General features: G+C 31.7%; 2 protein-coding genes and 1 long non-coding RNA gene across 7 annotated transcripts; 1 reads left to right on the top strand and 2 right to left on the bottom strand.

Annotated features, from left to right (window-relative positions):
* Nucleotides 1–2506: 2506 nt before the first annotated feature.
* Nucleotides 2507–6964, bottom strand: LOC107931541 (nuclear transcription factor Y subunit A-3). Of its 5 annotated transcripts, none has more exons than XM_016863456.2 (7): nucleotides 6428–6960; nucleotides 5482–5590; nucleotides 5168–5407; nucleotides 4654–4766; nucleotides 4503–4580; nucleotides 3209–3379; nucleotides 2507–3085 (listed from the first exon to the last, which is right to left on the bottom strand). In XM_016863456.2, exons 3-7 carry the CDS (start codon nucleotides 5379–5381, stop codon nucleotides 2738–2740), a joined length of 924 nt encoding a protein of 307 aa, XP_016718945.1. In that variant the 5' UTR covers nucleotides 5382–5407; nucleotides 5482–5590; nucleotides 6428–6960; the 3' UTR covers nucleotides 2507–2737. The 5 variants fall into 5 exon arrangements, with proteins under 5 accessions (XP_016718945.1, XP_016718946.1, XP_016718944.1 ...); XM_016863457.2 differs by lacking the exon at nucleotides 6428–6960 and adding an exon at nucleotides 6222–6414; XM_016863455.2 differs by having other exon boundaries at nucleotides 4503–4577; nucleotides 5168–5590; nucleotides 6428–6964.
* Nucleotides 6965–12020: 5056 nt separating this feature from the next.
* LOC107931568 (uncharacterized) lies at nucleotides 12021–13325 on the top strand. The gene is made up of 4 exons (XM_016863488.1): nucleotides 12021–12227; nucleotides 12321–12714; nucleotides 12781–13002; nucleotides 13111–13325. The coding sequence occupies exons 1-4, from the start codon at nucleotides 12021–12023 to the stop codon at nucleotides 13323–13325; spliced, it is 1038 nt and encodes a 345-aa protein (XP_016718977.1).
* A 136-nt stretch (nucleotides 13326–13461) lies between these two features.
* On the bottom strand, nucleotides 13462–15240 carry LOC121216215 (uncharacterized). Its single transcript, XR_005912309.1, has 2 exons — nucleotides 14881–15240; nucleotides 13462–14029 (listed from the first exon to the last, which is right to left on the bottom strand). It is a non-coding gene; the product is annotated as an uncharacterized lncRNA (long non-coding RNA).
* Between the last annotated feature and the right edge of the window lie 1501 nt (nucleotides 15241–16741).

A 16741-nucleotide genomic window follows, 5' to 3' on the forward strand; every position in this document is an offset into this window, starting at 1 on the left:
GGTCGATGTAAAATATTAGGCTATTTTTTAGGTTTGGATTCAATTTGACTTGAAAAATGGATATAAAATTTTGTCTAAACTTGACTCTGATAAAAAATATTAAACCCAAGCTCGGCTCGATCCGTCCGTATTAATTTTTTATATTATTTTTTATATAAAAAAATTTAAGATATATAATACATCTAGAGGTGCTCATGGGCCAGGGCGGCCCGGCCCGACGGTCCGCCCGAAATATGGGAGGGTTTGGGTAAAAATATAGGCCCGAAATATGGGCTTGGGCAAAAAAATAAGGCCCGATTAAAAACGGGCCAGGCCTCGGGCACCACTTTTTTGGCCCGGGCCCGGCCCGGCCCGAATATAATAAATATTTTATTTTTTATTTTTTTAATTTTAAAATACTTTTAAAATACTTTTTTAAAATTTTTTAAATTTTAAATTTTTTTTAAAATACTTTTTTTTAAATTTTTTTAATTTTAAAATACTTTTTTTAACTTTTGTTTTAATTTTTAAAATAAATTTTTGGTATTTATTTAAAAAACGGGCCGGGCCGGGCTCGGGATATTGAATTTTTCCCGGGCCGGGCCTAGGTAAAATTATAGGCCCATATTTCGAGCCGGGCCAAATTTTTTTCTGAACCCGGCCCGGCCCGGCCCATGAGCACCTCTAAATACATCAAATACATTGAAAACCCTAAAATAAATGTTTCCAAGAAATTGAAAATATATTGAAAAATTTTATATACTTAAATAATATTAAGATAGTTTGCAACTTAGCAAGCAAATGCCTCTAAAATAGTAGCAAAATTATCAATAAAATAAAAATTATATAATATCTAAACAATAACAATAAAATAATAGTAATATAATGGCAAAATAACAGCAAAACAGTAGCAAACAATAACAAAGCAACAACAAAACATCAACAAAACAATAGTAGGGAAAAAACTGTAATCAAATTCGGGTCAGGTCGGGCCCAAGCCAAAAAATTCTTACTAGAAACCCGATTCGTTCAAAAAACGAGCCTTATTTTTTCATCAAAGCACACTTTTAGGACAAATCTTCAGGTTTGGACGGATGACCTAACTCATGATCAGGCCTAGAAAGGTTTTTCAAGAAATGGTTTTCTTTTTTTGAAATTGAAAGGTTTAAAAGTGGGTTTGTTTCAAGGAACGGGTGGATGGATGCACTAGATATAACTATAAACAAAATGAATAAATTAATAATAATGTTGGCTTATATGTCAAAAACAGTTCTTAAAAAATGTAAAAATAAATTAATTGAGTCATTGTATTAAATTTGTACTTAATTAAGTATTGTCATTAATTAAAATAAATAATTAAGTTCCTCCGTTGATGGTTTCTGTCATTGACCATGTTAACCGTTAAAATAAATTGACAAACTAATCGAATGGTGACACATGACAGCTTCTGGTTTAATATAATATTTTCCGATAAAAATATTAAAAATCATAAAAGATTATAAAATATAAATATTAAATATTAAAAAATGTTAAAATTGATATAAAATTTATAAATATTATAATAATATAATAAATTATAAAATTAATAAAAAATATTTAAATTAAAAATGTATTAGAATTCTTAAAAATGCAATAAAAATTATAAAAAAATATAAAAATTGATATAAATTTATAAAAAATCATAAAAACTTAAACTAGACTGGTTACTCAAAATTGGCAAGCTTACCAATCCAAGAAAAGCCATTAGACTGGTTGACTTGAAAATTGGACGATTTAACCATTTTTTTTTATTTTATTATTTTTATCAAACCAAATTTCATTATCCAACTATTAGCATATGTTATAATGAAATATTCTAACCAAAGTTTTCAGAACTAGATTGATGGTCGAACCGATCAGACTATCAGTTTCCCAATTCAACTGATTTGTCCAATTCGACTAAATAAAGTATTAAAAAATTAAAAATTAAAAAAATTGGTTCAACCCTCCGATTCCCAAGTCAACTGTTCTAATGGCTTTCTCCGAATAAATACCCTTATCGATTTTGGTCTAATCTGTCCAACCAACTAATCCAGTCTCGTTCAAATTTTTATGTTTTTTTATAATTTTTATAAATTTATATCAATTTCAATACTTTTAATTTTTATAATTTTTTATAAAATTTTAATATGTTTTACAAAATTTTAAATATGTTTTATTTATTTTATAAAAAATATAATTTATTAGATTTTTATATATTTATAATTTTTAATAGTTTGTATTCATATTTTTTTAATATTAATAATATTTTTTTATAATTTTATCTAATTTTTATGATTTTATATAATATTTATGATTTTTAATAACTTTTTAAAAAAAATTAAATTAAATAAAAAAACTATCTCATTATTTACTTTTTCTACATATAAACCAATAATATGAGCAACTAAGAGGTAGATCTGTAGTAAAGCTGCCCAAAAAGACCAAAAATAAGCTTCTTACTTGATTAAGAAGCTAGGCTAGCTGTATGTGCGGTGCAATCAATTGCTTGATTAAGAGTTGGTAAATATTATGAGCAACCAAGGCATGAATTTTTGTCAAACATAAACACCAAATAGCAATCAAGTTCTGCCAACAAATAACTTCACGTTCATGCTTTTGTAACAGTCAAGTCTATTATTAAAAATAAACAAACTGAGCCAAGGATGACTTCCCACCGGAACAAAGCAGCCGTATCTTTCATTGAAGCACCGGACTGCAGTGCTCCCACCATAATCTATCAGCCGCAACCAGAAAGATGATGGAGGTTCCCACCACTCCCCCGCGTGGCTCCAACAATGAGAGAAGAATAGCCAGAGAACCTGAAATCTGGCTGCTGTAGCATTTCATCACTGTTGGAGGCACTAGTGACATCAGAGCAAGTGGTAGTTGAAGCAGCGTCTTTGTAATTTTCCAGCTGATTCGACATGTTAGCACACAAATGTAGCTGAGGAGACCTTGATGCATCAAGTCCATGGCTTGTTGGAATCGGCTTGGATTCTTGGAGTTTCTTTGTGTTCAGGAATCGCCCGCCATTTCCTCTAGCCCTTTTTAAAGCGTGAAGATGTCGAGACTCATGCAGATAGGGCTGCAAACATTTATAAAATAACTCAAAGTATATCAATCATAAGCCAAATAACCAGACTTACCGTCATGGGCCACCTTGCAGCTCATGCGCTGTATGTATGAAGGAAAAACTTTAAATGCATACCTTTCGAACTTTGATCAGTTTATTCTGAGCCTCAAGCTTTGCTCGATACTGTCTTCGCCTGAGAATAGCCCCATACTGCTTTGCATTAACGTAAATAGTTTCATCTTCTGTAAGCTCCAAAGGAAGTGGAACTCGAGCAGGAAGCATTGCTAGCATACAAGGATGATGAATCTGAGACAAATGCAATGACAAATATGTCACAAATGGAAAACAACGAATGTGCATTTCTGTCTTATCATACATACCAAGGGGAGCAGCTTAAATAGATTTTTCGTGCATACAATTTAGCAACACAATGAATCAGAAACCACATCAAAACCATTTTAGTCAGACTACGAGACTGAAACCATAAATGAAGGGAAAATGGAATGGAATAGGCATATATTAATTAAATTAATAAAAAAAAAAAGAAAAGAAAACCAAGTAATCTTTTTTTGAACATTCCAAAGAAGTAATTCGTTGAGCAACTGACAGATGATCCAAAGAGTTCTATGGTAACTTCTCTTCGTATTTCGTTTCGAAAAAAGGGTATACCCTGCCGATTTTGAATTTAACTTCTTTGATCCATGATATGAAATGAGTCAATAAAGCATTTCATAAATGAAATTCAAATAAAACAGGGGGTAAGTGTCTAATATGTGACTACACTAAGGAAAGATCTTATTAAATAAACAAAATTAGTCAAGAATAAGAATTGCTTCAGCGGTACTTGTTGCATCTTTTTCATGCTTCATATAGTTATAGTAAGCCAACTTCATGTGACAAGAGCATGAAAGAAAAGCTTCTCTCGTAAAGAATCATTTTGATAAGAAAAGCAAAGAAGAACAAAGAGTAAAGCAGGAAGCAAAGTGGAATAGAATGAAAGAAATCAATTTTAAAAAAGGGAAGAAGAATTTGGGGATTTACTTGATGAATATTGAAGGATCCACAAGACCAGTATAACATTATTTGAGCATTCTTTATATAAATGAAGAATGCATGACCCCAGGAAGGTGATAATGGATTTAAATTATGGTATAGCAACAACCTACCCTCTTAGTTGTGCTTTGTTCATTTTCTACAGCATTAAGGTTGCATCTGGTAATTAAAGGACTATACATAACCTTTATGAGATTCCTTGAAGAGAAGACTACATCTAGGACATCAAAATGAAATATATAATTGACTTCTAGAAATTACTTACGGTGTTAAACAAGATTGTAAAACCAACCACCCCCTTTTCTATGGATTGATAATATAACAGACTGAAGTGCTTGCCATCAAACAAACCTAATTAATGCGGAAAATTTCTTACCATAGCTTGAGGTGGGCAAACAGCAGTCACAACACCACCAAAATACGGTTCAGCGTAATGAAGGGGAATATGAGCCTGCTGTAAAGGACAAATGATACATGAGACTATGATACATCTAAATAGCAGCCAAATAGCATACGCAATATCCTACAATTGATTTGCTATAGTCAACTTGTGAAGGAGAGAAGACATATTCCTGGGTTCCCATTGAGGAGGCTAATTTAGCATGATGTTCAACAAGCTTCCCGGGAGTTTCATTACCTCCTGAACAGGTACACGAACAGCTAATTAGATATATGCATACTAAGGAGAAAAGAGAAAAAAAACGCTTTAATTTAACGAACGAACTAGAAATATTTTGTTCAGAGAAGCTCTGCTCACACTTGGAGTGATAATATTATTATTTACAGCCAGGTAGCAAGGTGAAACTTAACAATCACTTCAGCATAGATTTGCAACTCTCTTCTATTTTAAGCAATTTAGTTAGAGTATCAGAGAAGATAAGCCTATCAGAACATGCATACGAATTAAAAGCATAAGATGCTGCTAATAACAAATGAAATAGATACTTGCTAACAAGAAGGTTCCACATTATATACTTAAGAATAAATAACATAGATTGAATCATTATCTCACAAACAGGAATATTGAGCAAATATAAAGACCTGATGATGCTGAAATTGAACTTTGCCTATAAAGATTGCTATCTCCAACACTAGCCGCTTCAGGGTAAGATTGGCCAGTTGATTGAGTTGATGATGAGTCCTGGTCTTGAAATTGAAAACTTAGCTGCTTGGAGTTATGGAAGTGTTGAGGTACAATTCCCATCTTCAAGTTTAAACTTTCAGACATGGATGATTGCTGGACATGAGATTCCATTGAGTTGACCCAAGATGAGCAGCCAACTACGTTCGTGCATGTCAAATGAGAACTTAACACACAATCCTTTTTATGCAAGGTTTGCATTACGGCAACCTACCATTCAAACTTCAATGCATCCTGACTTATAAAAGGAGCCGGGAGAGATTTTGAAAGTGCTAAGAAGAAATCTTTGCTGCTATATGTTAACGTGCTTGCACATCAGTGACCTAGCAACAAACAAAACATTGTCATACCCATAGCGTTAGATGTTTAAACTGGAAAAGACTGTTATAATAAATTGTTGTAAGCCTTCTTCACCAGGCTTTGGAAAATTTATTAAACCAATTTTAAGAGACTTCAACGGATAAGGAGGAACAACTATAAAAAGCATCTTGAGCTTGAAAACAAACCATGTTACACTGCCTAATTCAAACATACGTATCAAGTTAAAGTGGTAGAGTCTCTGCAGATTCATAGAACCGTCAACAAACATACAACAAAATCAAACTTCCAAGGAAAGAATTTTATTTCAAATATAAAAAGAAATTTGTACGAGTCCCACACATCCATTGCATCAATGGAAGTTAACATTCATCCATAACATCAAATTTTAGTTCAGCTACTGAATATATTAACACGAATTGTAGATACAAGAACCCAAACCACATATCAGCCATTTACTTAAAACAAGGATAAATTTGAATGGATTTCTTGCTCAAATAAATTCTTTCATGCATGCAAAGCCCACAACAAAATAATCAAAGAGTGTGCTCAAAGTTGAACCAACAAAAAAATCCCATTAATCAGGTAATTCAAACCCACCATCCCAGGCTCCAAACCAAACCCTATACAAAATACCTTTGGGATTTGTTAAACTGAAAGAGAAATAACACTCATGAGGAATTTTCTTCTAAGCTTGGATTTGTGCATGTCTCTCCCTTTCCTTTCAAACAAAATATTTACCAAAGAAAAAGGAAAAACTCTGTTTCTCTTTGTTCCTTAAAAACTCACTCTTTTTTCCTTTAGATAAAAAGAGAAAATGTGTTGGGATAATAGTTACTTACCTTCTGAGAAAAAGGTTTAGTCTTTTCAGCTCACTACCATTACCTCTCCACTACCAGCATCATCATTAATTCTGCTACTTCAAAGAAAAAGGAAGTAATTTTTTAAATTGGTTTACATTATTTTATTGAGGTTGTTTCAATTTTTGGTCAGATTAATATATTATTTTGGTGGGTGATTTTGTCGTGTTGTGTTAATGGCGTAATGGGTAATAATTCTCTCTTCTTCTTCTTCTTCCAGAATTGCAACGGCTACACTGCTGCAGTATGCAGACGCTTTTTGCTCTCTTTACAAAGTTTATGACTTCATGTAACGCAACACAAGGCAAGGCAAGTCTCTCTTCTCTATCCTCGGCCTCAGTCGCCCTTCCCCCCTCCATTTCACCGCACTTTCTCTCACGCGCCGTCACATCGCCTGTCTCTTTTACTTCCCTTTTGAAATTTTCAGATATAATTTATAGTAATTTAATTGCTATCAAAATAAAAATAGAGAAAATTTGGCAAAATAAAAACGATAATCTAATTGCTCCCAAAACAATTAATCTTCAATGGATAAAATAGTATTTATATATTAAAAAAATTATAAATTAATTATTTCATTAAAAATTTTGATGATAAGTGATGATTTGGATTTCTTAAAGTTTTTTTTGAGGTAAGTTACATGGAATTAAATGATGAATAAGATTAGGTAAAAATATTACGGATACCCATATATTAAGAGTCGGACTGTATTTTTCTTATCTATTCAAAAACTATTTAATTAGTCTGTATACTTCATATCAAAAAACAAATTAGTCTTTTTATTATCCATTTTTACTTGTAAGTGACGTTATGATTGACCAAACAATCAAATAACAATACGTGCTATGTCATGTGTACCTGACGTTGATGTGGTACATTTTGCTACATTAGAAAATATTTAAAAATTAAAAAATCTTAAAATAATTATTTAATAATTATTTAAAAATCACATCTAAAGATAAATTTAGACAAATGGTTGTCCATGTTAAAATGAACTTGGGAATGGTTTTTAAATAATTATAAAAACATTATAGAAAATTATTAAAATTGATTAAAATTTATGAGAAATTATTTTTTAAAATAAATAAAACTAACTTCCTATATGAATTTGGACAAATGGTTGTCCAAGTTAAAATGAACCTAAACAAACATATGTCTAGGATCATTCTAAAATTATTTTTAAATAATTATAAAATAATCATACAAAATTATAGAAAATGATTTCAAAGTTATTGAGAATTATAAGAAATTAACTATAAGGGATTAAGATTTGGTACGCTAGCAGTGTACTTTTTTAATTTCACAAGTAGACTTAAAAAATTATCATGTATATCATTTTTTTCATATATTTATTTTTTTAATATTTTATTATATCTTTAAGGCATTTAGCATCACCCTAACTTTACTTGTGGAGTCTAAGAACTCTATTGGTAATGTACCAAAATATTTTTACTAACTAAAAATATTAACTCCATTAAAAAAATACATGTGTATATAAGCATATTTGAATTTTTTAAACATTCTAAATGTGTATAAATAAATTTTTATACTTTTAAAAATTTTTAATCATTATTTATAATATCTTATAGTTTTTCATTATTTTTAAACAAATCTCTATAATTTTTATAATTATCTAATAAATCACTCTAAAATGAACCTCGAGAAATGACTATCCAAGTTCTTTTGAGCTTGGACAACCATTTGTCTAAGATAATTTTGAATGTTTTTTTTAATAATTTTATTGGTTTTTAATAATTTAAAAATATTATATTTCTTAACAATTTTTAAATAATTCTCTATGCTTATATAAATATTTTAAAAAATATGTCTAAGATGAAATGAATTAGGACAGCCATTTGTTTAGGTTGATCTTAGATATGATTTTTTAAATAATCATAAAAAATATTTATTTTTAGATTTGTCCTGTTCCTCCTTCAGCCACTTCAACATTTAATAGGATAAGTGGATAGAATTTATAATAGGAGGACCAATTTGTTTTTTGATCTAACGTATAAATGTCACTTTTTCCATCTTTAAAGAGAGGGAACAAAGTGCAACCCAACCCTTAATATAGGGGCCTTCATAGTACTTTTATCTAATCTTACTCATCCTTTAAATTCATGTCACTTATATAAAAAAATTTTAAAAAAAAATCAAATAATCACTTAACAGTGGATGGAATTTTTAATGGACGAGTCAATTTGCCATTTTTTTTAACATTAAAAAATTAATTTAATCATTTTATAATAGAGAGGACAAAATACATTTTACCTCTTAATTTAAGTGCCTTTTAACTACTTTTACCCCCAAATAGTTGATATAGTACTCGATAATAAGCAAATAATGACAAGCCTTAATTATTTTCATTAATACATATGATTGTCATATGCCTTATCCCACTTTGACTCATGCAAAATGTTTATCTCACATTTAATAGGAACTTGGGCATGTATTACCTGCCACACATGGCTTAAGAATCGAATTCTACTACACTTGCACGCAGAACCAAATGACTCATCCCTTAAATATTGATACAAAGACATCTATCCAGGAACATGTATAACCCTCTAGCTATCAATCAACCTTATAATGCGTTAGGTTAGATCTATACGATCAGAGAAACGTTATACCAAATCACAAATTGACCCAACACAAGATTTCTTATCAACATTCCAAATCACAATTAAACTCACCAACTTGTTTCATAATGTCACATTTTAAGACATATTAAAGCTCATTTACCCAAATTCACATGTAGTCACCTTAGTCATTTCTGTTCATTCCATCATATTAGCCATGCCACGCTCACATAAGGTTTTCACAAATTTTCCTTATTATTAATCACAAAATAAGAGGCAATATTGTTGATGAAGTTGTGACATAAGGAAGCTAATGTTGCAATGTTAATTATTGAGTATGTGGGAGTTTAGCGCCAAAGGGTGATGTTACAACATTGTAGCAAAGGAGGTCGTAACATCAGATGCCAAGGTCCCAACGTCACATGCTTAAAAGTTTGCCATCAATTTCATAGTCAAACATCATACTCCAAAAATAGCAAAGAAATTAGAGGTATTCATTTATCACACATACAATTAACCAAATCTAATTTCCAAGCTTATTCATGGTATATTTGTTTGAGCATAGCAACACAAAATGTCAACTAACACATATCAAGTCAAATATCAACATTGTTGATGTTTGGAGTGAATGGCTTGAATGGTATAAAATAGTTAATTAAAGTATGTTTAAATTGTGAAATTAAATTCTTATGTTTTAGGTTACTTATTGATAACTTGGTTAAAGTAATGATAATTGTATAAGTGTGTTTAGGCATGAAAAATACTGGCAACATGAATGGTAATGAATGGTTGTTGTTTCATGATTGAATTGTGATGCCAGATGAGGCATATTGTTAGACACTTACAATGAGTGAATTAAGTTGAATTTGGTATGTTTTGGTGTCTTGTATCACGTTGTTCAAGGGCCTAATACATTGGCTTGTGGTTTAAGGGATCCTTGGTCAAATTTGGCTTATTGTTCAAGTTATTTTAGGCACACGCGGCCGTGTGCCATACACGGGTGCAGGACACGATAGTGTGACCCTTTATTACAGGGCATCGGGTTGCTACACGGTTTGAGGACACGGGCATGTGGTCTTGCACCACATGGCTTTAGGCTTTCACACAACCGTGTTACCCCTGTTTTGCATTTTACTTGTTATTTTGTATATGTTTCAGATTGGTTCCGATTTAGTTCCAAACTTGTTCAAAGGCTTTCGTGAGCCCGATTAAGACTCGATTTTGATTATAATGCATGTTTAACATGAAAATAATTTCTATTTATTGATTATTGAGTATTGTTGAATAAACTACTTGTGAATGTTTCGGTTTACTATTGTAGCATCCTATAGCTCGAGTCTAGAAATTAGATCGGGTACAAGGTGTTACAAGGATAATTCAATGAATTAAAACAAAAACTTTATTAACACTATTGTAATCAAATTAAGAAAAACAAAGCAATCAGAAAAAAGATTTACCTAGTTATTTTGATGAGAAGGGTTTCAAAATTTTCTGTTTGTTTAATATAATGAATAAATTTATATAATGATATATTAATTAATCAAAAATATTTAAATAAATAAAACAATTTATTTATACTTTATAATATCATTTTCTATTATGCAATAAATTCCGTTGTATACAAATATTATTCTAATGCCTTTAATAGTCTTTTTCTTTTTTCATTATAATTCACGTCAATGCTACTATTGCATGAGTCTAATGTATATCTCACCACTAATTTTAATTTAACTACCACATTATTTAATCTCATCATCATCGTTGTTTTAAATCATACTAGAGGTAAATTTAGTGCCCATCCAATTGGGCATTTCATAGAATGAAAATGACTCAGTTTTTTTTATTGTTTGTTTGAAACAAGAAATTTTATTCAAAAAAAATATTTATAATTTAAAGATAATATTTTTATTTTTAAAAATTTTCTTTTATTATGACTCGGCATTGAAGATATGACCTTGAGGTGGTATTTTGGACAAGTGGTAAGTTTTTATTAGTGGTTTATTGTTCTAACACCCCGTACTTAGATTAACCAATAACCTGAACAATGAATGTCACATTTGGGCAATCGATTATTTAATCTTTGGTTTCACTTTTTGCACTTCATTTCAGTTATATTAAACTCATTTAAGGCATTTTAAACATTTTCAGGCATTCATTACTTGTTGGTCATGATTGGAAGTCAAAACGAATAAAGGTGACATAAGTCCTTACCACAACAACAGAAAAGGCTTGTCGCGACAATGAGGTCACTAAGATCCCTTTTCGTGACCATAGAAAGGCTTGATCGTGACCATGATCTCACTATTTGGGAGAAGTGGAGTAGTGTCATTGTTGTCGCAACCACAAGTTGCGTATTGTCACGATAATGCCTTTGCAATGGCCAAACTCAATTTTAAACATCTCCAAACACATACCAATCATTTTCATACGTAAACCAAGCATTTAAGGCCATGAAAACACCTTAAAATGCCATGTAATCCATCATATACTCAAAGCATAATTTAACTAAATCCACCAGTCCATCAAAATATTTAAACTACACAAAATGCATTAGTTAATATTAATATACATAGACTTCAAAATACCTATGTACATGCCATAAACTAGTGCCAAAAGTTTGATTTCATACTTCCTTTCAAATCGAACCTTTACCTACTTGTTGGAAAATAACACGTTAAACTTGTGAAAGCTTTATTAAATATGTTTGAATAAGTGTCCAATTGTTACTGGAGGTTGTTAGCTATTTCTTGTTTCTAGCTGTTAGCTGCCTCCTTATTCTTAGTTGAGTAGTTGCTAAAAATCAGCAAATTATTTTGCTGCAGTTTGTTAGTAAGCTTGACTATATATATGTGTCAAGCACATGAATAAAATGATATAGTACTTTTAATCAAATACTTTAGCACCTATTTTTCTTTCTAACTTTCTGGCATCAGAGCTAGGTTCAGGCCAGGTAAAGCATAGCCGCAGCTAGCTAAAACTAAGAAAGAAAGAGAGTAATGGCAACAGAAAATACGCTCGTGCAACCTGCAATTCCTAAGTTCGATGGTCACTATGATCATTGGGCAATGTTGATAGAGAATTTTCTACGTTCAAAAGAGTACTGGAGTTTGGTGGAAACTGAAATTTCAGTTGCACCTGTTGGAACTACACTTACGGAAGCACAGCAGCATCAATTTGATGAGCAAATACTTAAAGACCTGAATGTGAAGAATTATCTTTTTCAAGCTTTGGATCGATCCATTCTCGAGACGATTCTTAAGAATTAAACATCTAAGGACATATGGGACTCTGTGAAGAATAAATATCAAGGTTCGACGAGGGTTAAGCGAGCTCAATTACAGGTATTGAGAAAGGAATTTGATACACTTCACATGAAGGTTGGTGAGACTGTGAATGATTATTTTGCACGTACACTTACTATTGCGAACAAAATGAAAGCTAATGCTAAAAACAAAAGTGACAAAGAAGTTGTGGAAAAAATATTGCGATCCATGACAACGAAATTCAATTATGTGGTTTGTTCTATTGATGAGGCACAAGACACTAACAACCTGTCCATAGATGAATTACAAAGTAGTTTGCTAGTGCACGAGCAAATGATAATTATCCCAGAGGAGGAACAAGTTTTGAAGGTGACATATGGGGAATCTTTTACTCGAGGACGAGGTCGTGGTGGCTATCGAGGACGAGGTCGATGACGTGGAAGGGAAAACTTTGACAAATCCACTGTTGAGTGCTTTAATTTCCATAAACTAGGGCACTTCCAGTGGGAATGTCAGAGCAAAGAAAGCAATCATACAGAGAATTCTGAAGAAATGCTACTCATGGTATGGGTTGGTCAACTCGAGAGTGACAATTGGTTTTTAGACTCCGGTTGCAGCAATCACATGTGTAATAGAAAAGAATATTTTACAGACTTCAATAAGCAATTTGCAGACAATGTGAAGCTAGAAAATGATGCTACCTTGGTGGTGAAAGGTAAAAGGAATATGCGGCTACAGATCAACAATCAAATATAAGTAATAACAGAAGTTTTTTATGTGCCTGATTTGAAAAATAATTTGTTAATTGTTGGTCAATCTCAAGAGAAGGGCTTAGTTGTGCTTATTCAACACAACAACTACAAGGCTTATCATCCTGATAGGGGTGTTATCGTGATGTCTTTAAATCGCATGTTCAAGTTTGCAACATTGTCTCTACCATCTGGTATAACTTGCTTCAATACAATAACTGAAGATGTTGGTCAATTATGGAATTGCCGCAATGTTCATCTGAGTTTCAATGGACTCAACACTTTATAGCAGAAGGAGATGGTTTTTGGTCTATCGTAGTTGACAAAACCATCAAGAGTGTGCAAGGAATGTCTGAATGGAAAGCAACAACGAGATCTATTTTTTAAGAAGAGTTTATGGAGAGCTGAGTTGCTGCTGCAATTGATTCATTCTGATTTATGTGACTCTATTCAACCAATGTCTAACAGCAACAAGAGGTACTTCATCACTTTCATTGATGAATATAGTAGAAAGACATGGATTTATTTTTTACATGAGAAAGTAGAAGTATTTAAATTCTTCAAGGAATTCAAAGCTAAGGCCGAACGTGAATCGGGTCGGCAAATTAAGTGTCTCTGAACAGATCGTGGCGGTGAATTTACTTCATCAGAATTTTCAAATTTTTACGATGAAAATGGGATAAAAAGGCAACTTACTGCTCCATATTCGCCAAAGCAAAATGGTGTTGCTGAGCGAAAAAATCATACCATTATGAATATGGTTCAAAGTATGATGATCATAAAAGGTATCCCCAAGACTTTCTGGCCGGAAGCTGTCAATTGGGCAGTGCATCTTCTCAATAGAAGTCTGATAATAGTAGTGCAGAACAAAACACCAGCAGAAGCTTTGAGTGGTGAAAAACCTTCTGTGGGATATTTTTAGGTCTTTGGATGTGTGGCTCACGTGCATGTAGGAGATAACTTCCGAAATAAATTGGATAAACGTAGTGTAACCTGCGTTTTATTGGGAGTTAGTGAAGAATCAAAGGCGTATCGACTCTATAATCCAAGCAATGGAATAATGATGAGTTGATGATGGAGTTCAAGAGGTCCATGAAGATAGAATTTGCTATGACTGATATGGGAAAAATGAAGTGCTTCATCGGTCTTAAAGCAACATGAAAAGTTGATGGTATTTTTGTGTCCAAAAGAAGCACATGATAGATCTTCTAGAGAGATTCAGAATGTGCAACTCAAAATCAGTTCATAGTCTAATAGTTCCAGGAAGTAAATTAAGCAAATATGAAGATGGAAAAGGAGTTGACAAGACACTCTACAAGTAGATGGTTAGAAGTCTAATGTACGCAACTGCCACACGGCCAGACATCATGTACAGTGTGAGTCAAGTGAGTCGTTTTATAAAAAATCCAAAAGAGCTTTATTTTGCAGCAGTAAAGCGAATCATACACTATCCAAAGGAACTTGTGAATTTAGATTGTTCTATCAGAAAAATGGAGGGAATGATCTAATAGGTTACACAGATAGTGATTATGCTAATGACGTCGAGACAGAAAAACTACATCAGGCTATGTATTCATGTTGGGTGAGGCTACTATCTCATGGAGTTTGAAGAAGCAACCAGTGGTGAGTTTATCAACAACTGAAGCGGAATTTATAACAGCAGTAGCAAACTCATGTCAACCTGTGTGGCTCAGACGGATACTTGAGGCAGTGGGAAGAAATCAAACAAGTCCTACGGTAATATATTGTGGCAATAGTTTTGCCATAAAGTTATCAAAGAATCCAATTATGCATGGGAGAAGTAAACACATCGATGTACGGTTTCATTTTCTAAGAGATCTTACAAGGAATGAAACAATTGTGCTGCAACACTGTAATTCTCAAGAACAAGTAGCTGATGTCATGACCAAGCAACTCAAGCTAGAAGATTTTGTTCGAATGCGAAGCAAGTTAGGAGTCGTAGCAAATGTAAACTGAATGTTTGGGATAATTCAATTTAAGGGTGTGAATATTAGATATGTTTGAATAAGTCTCCAATCGTTACTGGAGGTTGTTAGCTATTTTCTTATTTCTAGTTGTTAGCTGCTTCCTTTTTCTTAGTTGAGTAGTTGCTAAAAATCAGCAAAGTATTTTGCTGCAGTTTGTTAGTAAGCTTGACTATATATATGTGTCAAGCACATGAATAAAATGATATAGTACTTTTAATCAAATACTTTAGCACTTGTTTTTCTTTCTAACAAGCTTAGTATGTACATCAAGAATTAACCATACCATTACTTAAATAGAATTTAATATAGGTATATATGTATTAAACATAATGTAATGAATTAAAATAAGAGAACATTAAATATATAAATTCATATACAATCTCTTCATAATTAACTTACCAATTTACTACCATTTTCTTATATCACCTTTTTTTATTAGCCCATAGTAGACTCAAATAAACAAGTGGAATATGCGGAAATAACACTGAAATCACTAGTATGAATGTTCTTATACTATCATGCAAGAAGTGCAAAGTCATTGAAATGTACCAAAGTGCCACTAACACTATGTATCGAAGTGCATTATCATTGATTTGGACTGAAGTGCCACTACACTAACACACTCAAGATTTCCTAATGGCGTGTCATTTATATCCAATTAGTTCACATATTATAGACATAGGCATTTACTACGTTATTAACACTACAATCATTTATCAATTGTATCATATAAAATTTACATTCTTTTCAATTTAGTCATTATTAGCATGAAATTCTCTATTCTCTATAGCTTCACAATAGTATCACTTAACATTTATTCAAAATTACATCACACTTCATTTAAGCACCATTTCTCAATATTTTAGTTCACATGTCTACTTTTGTATACTTTACAATTTAGTCCCTTCTTACTATTATTTCAATACACTTAATCTATTCATTTTGTAATTAGAATTCAATCCATATCTTCACTACTCATAATTAGTTTCATATTAAACATTGGCATATTCACATATAGATTAATCATATAACTAGTAAAATAACCATTTTAATATAACTTACACTTAGGTTAAATAAAATAAAATAAAATTCTTGACGTACTTACTACCAAAGGCTTGGATAACTTCATTCTTGTTTCTCTCATTCCTTTGCTATCTTCTTTCCTTTGCCACCAACTTGAGATTCACCCTTTTTCTCTTTTTCTTAAACACTTAGGGTTTCACTTAAACTTAAATTTCTCACTCCTCCTACATGAACATTAGTTGTCTTCCATGAAACTAAGCTTGCTATGGGATTTTTCTATTGATTGTACTAAAAATATATGGAAGAAATTGAAGAACTCAAGCTTGAGATGGTCAAAAATTATGGGAAAATGACTAAATTGAAAGGAAATGAAAGTTTTCTTCATACATATGGTGAGTGGCGTGAGAATGATGATGATAATTCTACAAGTTTCCATAAAAATCTATTTAATTAAATAATTGAAATATTAAAATATAATATAAAAATATACCCATCATCATTTCAATCTATTTTTTTAATGTTCTTAGAATATATATGACAAAAACAAGAATATAAGAGTGAGTCTTCATAGAATATTTAAGAAAATAACTTAAGAAACACCATTAAAGCCGATTCTAAAGTAGATTTCCATCAATATTGAAGATTCCCAGTTGATTTCTTAGGAGATTATCATGAGTTTCTTTATTTCTTTCGG

This window comes from Gossypium hirsutum, chromosome D04 (assembly GCF_007990345.1).
Source record: "Gossypium hirsutum isolate 1008001.06 chromosome D04, Gossypium_hirsutum_v2.1, whole genome shotgun sequence".
Lineage (NCBI taxonomy): Eukaryota > Viridiplantae > Streptophyta > Magnoliopsida > Malvales > Malvaceae > Gossypium > Gossypium hirsutum.